Below are 5,627 nucleotides of genomic sequence, written 5' to 3' on the forward strand. Positions count from 1 at the left end.
TAACCTACATTAGACTGGTAATACAAACTTTAAGGTGAGGCATAAGAAAGTGGTCCCACCATCCTTATATATTTCCGTATGTGGCCCCCAATGGAAAAAGTTTGGTCACCCCTGAGCTAAAATATCTCAATCGCCTCCTTGTGGCTGGGACTGATCGTACTTTCAGAGGCTAAAAATGGCATACATTTGAAATAAAATAAAACATTTTTTAAAGTACACTAATTAGACCAAAATGTCTCTTTGTTCAAGTTTATTTGAAAGTCCAGCCTCCAAAGCATCCATCCAGAAAAAATGCAAATAGCAAAAAGCAAAAAACTGCAGTTTATCGAAGGTCTGCTTGAGGCAGACTGCAGAAGCACAAGAGATCACATACATCCCACGTTAAAATGCCCGTTGTTACATCAGAAATTAACATATTTTCATCTACAAAAAGTAATTTACGACAGAAAGGTTAGCCTGTAGTTAGTTAGCCCCATAATAGCCTCTATGGGCACATGCTCATAGGGTGTATACTTTCAAAAGCTCATGCATTCTGGTTGACTTAAGGATATTGATTCATAGTTAGAGCCATGGCTCATGATGACTGCAAGCTGACATAATGTAGCCGTCTGTCAGGAGGCCGCATTTCTACCTCCTAGTCTGTTACTAGGTTGATCTACGGTTGGTTTGGGATGGTGCACTGTCAGAGATTTTACTCAAAAGCCCCCCTCAATAAAAAATGGCTGACTTCACTCAGGCTTTATCCAACATTTTTTACTGTCTATGGATGCTACTGCCAACCATCGCAGCATTGTTTCGATGTGAGGTTACATGGTACATAGGGTCGTTAGCTCTGGCTAAAGTACAAATCAGGCTTCAGCCTCCTAAAAACAGCTACAACACAACTTCACGTCACAACTGCAACCTCTTGTTATGAATTACTCCTAACATTGGAAAAATCAAAGTGTTTGACGTATACAGGAAGTCAAACCTCATACAATGTGTGCTGATCAAGAAATGAGCAATCCAGACCAGGGGTTCACAAACTTTTCAGGCTGGTCTAACCCCCAAAATAACGGTGATGAAGACCAGGGACCCCCGCTTCCCCTAAGGGTGGCTGAAGCATAATTAAATCTCACCAAACGGCCATGTTTTCATTGTAAAGTGAACTAACATTTTTCATACATTTCTACAAAAACGGTAAAAATACAACTGAAAACCATTTGAAAATGTTATTATTCAGAAGGCGTCTTGTGACCCCTTCTCAGTGTCCCCCAAGGGGTCTCGACCCTCACTTTGGGAACCATTGATCTAGACTGAATTGGCTTTTTGAATCAGACTGCGAACAGGTTTATTTCCTCTGTCAAATGGGGCTTTTTAATGGGTGTATGTGACTTCTGGTGCTTCTGCAGCAAGCCTTAAACGAACACCTGCAAATTTTCCATTACCAGTGCTTGCTGCTTGGTTTAGTGTCTAAAAATGAGATGTTCAAACAAATTTAGAAAATACATCTCCTTTCAAGGCACTTGTAGAACCCTCCTGCCCCATTGCAAGATGCCTTTCACATGCAATTTTGAACTTTATTTTACCTGCAACACCTTGAAAAAAAGTATCTGGACTTGACAGATGAGTGTGGCTTATATTAAGAGTATTAAAATAAGTATAAGCCAGACTCTGCTCCAGGTTTCTGCTATTAAATGCAATTTTTTCTTGTCATTGCTGCATTGCTTAAATGTTGCACAGTGTCATATTGGAATAAAACCTCCTTTCTATAGGTAACGTATCAAAAACAACAGTCTAGAGTGCTCTTTTTAAGAGCATGTTAAAGCATTTTTATTTACATGAAGATGCTTTTAAGTGTTACAGAAAAATCACAGTATCTATTACATTCTAAGATAGCACATGTAATTACTGAGTATAAAGTAAGCAACTGACAGACTTCGCTGAATGCCACTGGTTATGTCAGAATGATGTTTTATCTTAAATTATGGATGTTTAAGTGCATAAATACAGACCCACGTCACACAAACGCTTACATTTCGCGGTCTCCAAAATAATACCATAGGATACTCCGTGCAATCCTGTGGCCTTTACTACAATCCAGATGATAGGGGAGGAGAAGGAGAGGAGGGAGGGAAAAAAGGAAAAAGGAGAAGTTTTTGGAGAGGGCCTCTGGTGACGTGCAGGGCCTGCAGGGCGGTGTTCTCAGGCGGAGAAAGAGACGGACTGGGGTGTGTGAGCCACATCTGGAATAGTAGCTACAGAGGAAGAGCCGAGAGGAGCAGAAAGTCGCGGATACTTTCCCCAAACTCTTCACTTCAGCACTCCCTTTTCACGGAATCAAACCTCCTGCTTTGCTTCGCCTTTTTTGTAAGTTGGACTTAGTTTTGGAACTTTTTGTCCATTTGACTTTTTCCACTCATACGTTAGGACCTCACCACTGGACTTTAACCCAACTTTGGATTTAATTATGTGGCGTGAAAATGCAGCTTTGTTGTCTATTTTGCGGCTTTACCTGGCAGAATCTCCTTTTACTGTTATTTCGTGGTTTATTTACGCACAATAGAGGATAAAACAGTAGAGGTCGACGCTTACGCATGGTGGCACTACGCTGGAATGTTTTTACGCAGATGGCTTGAGTTTATTTTCCAGCAGCTTGCACTGATTAGCCGTGAATCTTTTATTCAAATATCGACCAACATCTGCCTTTCTCCCGGGCTTTTTATTTTACAAACACCCCTTGCTTGAATTAATGACTTGTGATTAAGAATTTTTGACTTTTAAATGAATCAAAAGTTCATAGAACCGATTTATTCCACTCCCTACAGCATGAACTCAACTTTAACTATTTCAGCCACCATAAGGAAGAAATTATAGCTCCTTCCTTCTTTTCTTTCTACGTTTGAAATGTAAGGAGATACTTTCACATTGAGGTAAACATTGCGGTTGGTAGAGAAGTAAGGAAATGGCGCCATCTAGTGTTTAACATGAGAAGTGGGGATTGATGGGAGTGTAACTTTGAGTGGATTGAATTTTCTGATGTTTTTTAGATCTACTTGAGAAAATGCTGCTCATCTTACTTGGAGTGCTCATCCTGCACCTCATCATCCTCATTCTCCTTATTGTGTCCACAGCAGCCAGTGTAAGTAGGCCTGTTCTACCACTATTAATAGAAAAGTAAGAGCATATTATGTGCAAAATTTGCAGACGACTTTTTTGCATGATCATGAAAATTCCTGCATGATTTGCATGAACCAAGGATGCTGCAGTGAGCTTTAAATATGATGTGTTGTTGTGTTTACCAGGCATGGACTGTAGGTGGGGACAGGAGCTCAGATCTGTGGTACAATTGCATGACAACCAATGGAGGCTACCACTGCAAACCTGCAAGCAATGAAGGTTTGTCAGCACTCAGAACTACATGATACACTTGCTGTCTTGTTCGCAAAAGTCTTGCATGAAATTCATGTTCTTTTCACCCATTTGCAGACTGGATCCAGGCGGTTCAAGCCCTCATGATCCTCTCCTTGCTCTTCTGCTTCTTCTCCCTCATCGCCTTCGTGTATCAGCTGTTCAAACTCGTGAAGGGCGGACGCTTCTTCTTCACAGCCATCTTCCAGATCTTGGCGAGTAAGTATGATTTCATGCAGTCACACCCTGAGCAGACGAGGGTGGAGCTGCAGTGACATCATGTGCTTGGGATTCCTTCTCATTCTCTTTCTTCTTCACTCCTAGGCGTGTTCGTGATGTGCGGGGCGATCATCTACACTGTGATGAGTCCAGATGATGGATCCGGGGCACAGTTTGGTTACGCCTATGTGCTGGCTTGGGTGGCTTTCCCTCTCTGTCTCATCAGCGGCCTCATTTATATCGTGCTGAGGAAGAAAGAATGAGAGGCAGAGCAGAGGAGGAAAAGAGGAGGGGGAAGTTAGGAGTACCCCTTTGAACAACATCGCACTGTGCCTACTGCCCACAGACCAAAGACTGACATCCCATCGACACAACAAAAGTGCATGTGCCACTAATCATTTTAAACACCGAATGGAGGCGTTTAACTCTGCTGGGGATTCCTTCTTAGTCCTTTTTACCCTTTTTGTCTCCATCACATGCTGAAAAATAACAGCTACTTTCTTTGTGAATACTGCCAAACTTTCTCATGTGTTTAGAAATACGTTGGTGACATGTCGACTTTTGTTGCAACCCTCCCGACTTCCACAAATCCATCATGTGTGATATCAACGATGAACAATCCTGCCTTTCTTCAGTACAAAGATGTACATAGTGTCTGTGGTTTTTAGACATATTTATAACATTTTTACATACATTTTGTACATAGTGTTGTCAAGTTAACATTGTCATGCTCATTTTAGAGTTTTTGTGTCTCTCACAAATCATGCAGCTGTGCCAAAGAGATGTCGCTTCATATGCCAGAGTATCAAGCTTTTCTAAATGTTGTCTTCTTTGTGGTGTCAGATGCTTTGAACCGTGTCGTGCCTTACTAAGAATACCGTCTTGAAGGAAATGAGAACATCCTCAGAAATTAAAAGAGAATACAAAAAAGAAGTGTCAATGAAGTTTTTTTTCCTCTCTCTGAATATTCTTTGTACTTGATAAGCCAAATAAAATGTTTTGAATTTTGTAATCTAGTTTTGAAAAATGGTGCTTTTTTATCTACTATTCTTGAAATGTATAGCCTTCTTTGTGTTGTGAGTGCTCTGTGATTAATTTGCTTTGTACAAACCCACGTTTGCATTTTTGTCAGTATTCTTCTAAATAAACCCTCTGAAAAGAACTCCTGGGTCATCTATTCACTTAATTGACAGAGATAGATGCAAAATGTGTTTACACTACACAGGGACCATAATACCTTATACCCCTTGTCTAGAAATCTTACAATAAACTTATTCTCTTGTTTTAACCTGGTATAGTTGACAGTTGCATGGGGCCTCTTGTTACAAGGGGCTTCATGATGAAATGAATACACACACATGGACAAAAAAATTGATACCTTTCCTTTAAAGAAAGAAAAACCCACAATGGTCGCTGAAATAGCTTGAAACTGACAAAAGTAATTAAACATGCTATTTTAATAGATAAATGAAAATCAGACGTTGCTTTTCAGCAGGATCATTTAAAAAAAATACTTATGAAAGTGGCCTGGATAATAGTACCCTTGATATTTTGTTACACTAAAATACCTGTCCACAGCGATTTTGGCCCACTCCTTATGAGCAAACTGCTCTCATAGTCTTGAGATTTCATTGCACCCTGCATAGACTCAAGCTACCCTGTGCCAGATGCAGCAAAGCAGCCCCAGAACATAACCAAGCCTCCTCCATGTTTTACAGTCGGTACAGTGTTCTTTTCTTTTCATGCTTCATTTTTGCATCTGTGAACATAGAGCTGATGTGACTTACCAAAACGTTCCAGTTTTGTCTCATATGTCTAAAGTATATTCTCCCAGAAGCTTTGTGGCTTGCCAGTATGCATTCTAGCAAGTTCCAGTCTCTTTTTCATGATTTGCTTTCAACAGTGGAGTCTTCCTCGGTTGTCTTCCATTAAATCCACTTTGGCTCGAACAGCAATAGATAGTGCATTTTGACACTGAAATACCATGACCTTGGAGTTCACCTCTAACCTCTTTACAA

At 40.5% G+C, this 5,627-nt stretch overlaps 1 protein-coding gene across 1 annotated transcript; it reads left to right on the forward strand.

Annotated features, from left to right (window-relative positions):
* The first annotated feature begins 2,195 nt into the window (after nucleotides 1-2,195).
* Nucleotides 2,196-4,771, forward strand: LOC121529144 (peripheral myelin protein 22-like). Its single transcript, XM_041816868.1, has 5 exons — nucleotides 2,196-2,349; nucleotides 3,030-3,121; nucleotides 3,285-3,378; nucleotides 3,469-3,609; nucleotides 3,715-4,771. Exons 2-5 carry the CDS (start codon nucleotides 3,044-3,046, stop codon nucleotides 3,870-3,872), a joined length of 471 nt encoding a protein of 156 aa, XP_041672802.1. The 5' UTR covers nucleotides 2,196-2,349; nucleotides 3,030-3,043; the 3' UTR covers nucleotides 3,873-4,771.
* The last annotated feature ends 856 nt before the right edge of the window (nucleotides 4,772-5,627 follow it).

This window comes from Cheilinus undulatus, linkage group 21, assembly GCF_018320785.1.
Source record: "Cheilinus undulatus linkage group 21, ASM1832078v1, whole genome shotgun sequence".
In the NCBI taxonomy this organism is placed as follows: Eukaryota; Metazoa; Chordata; class Actinopteri; order Labriformes; family Labridae; genus Cheilinus; species Cheilinus undulatus.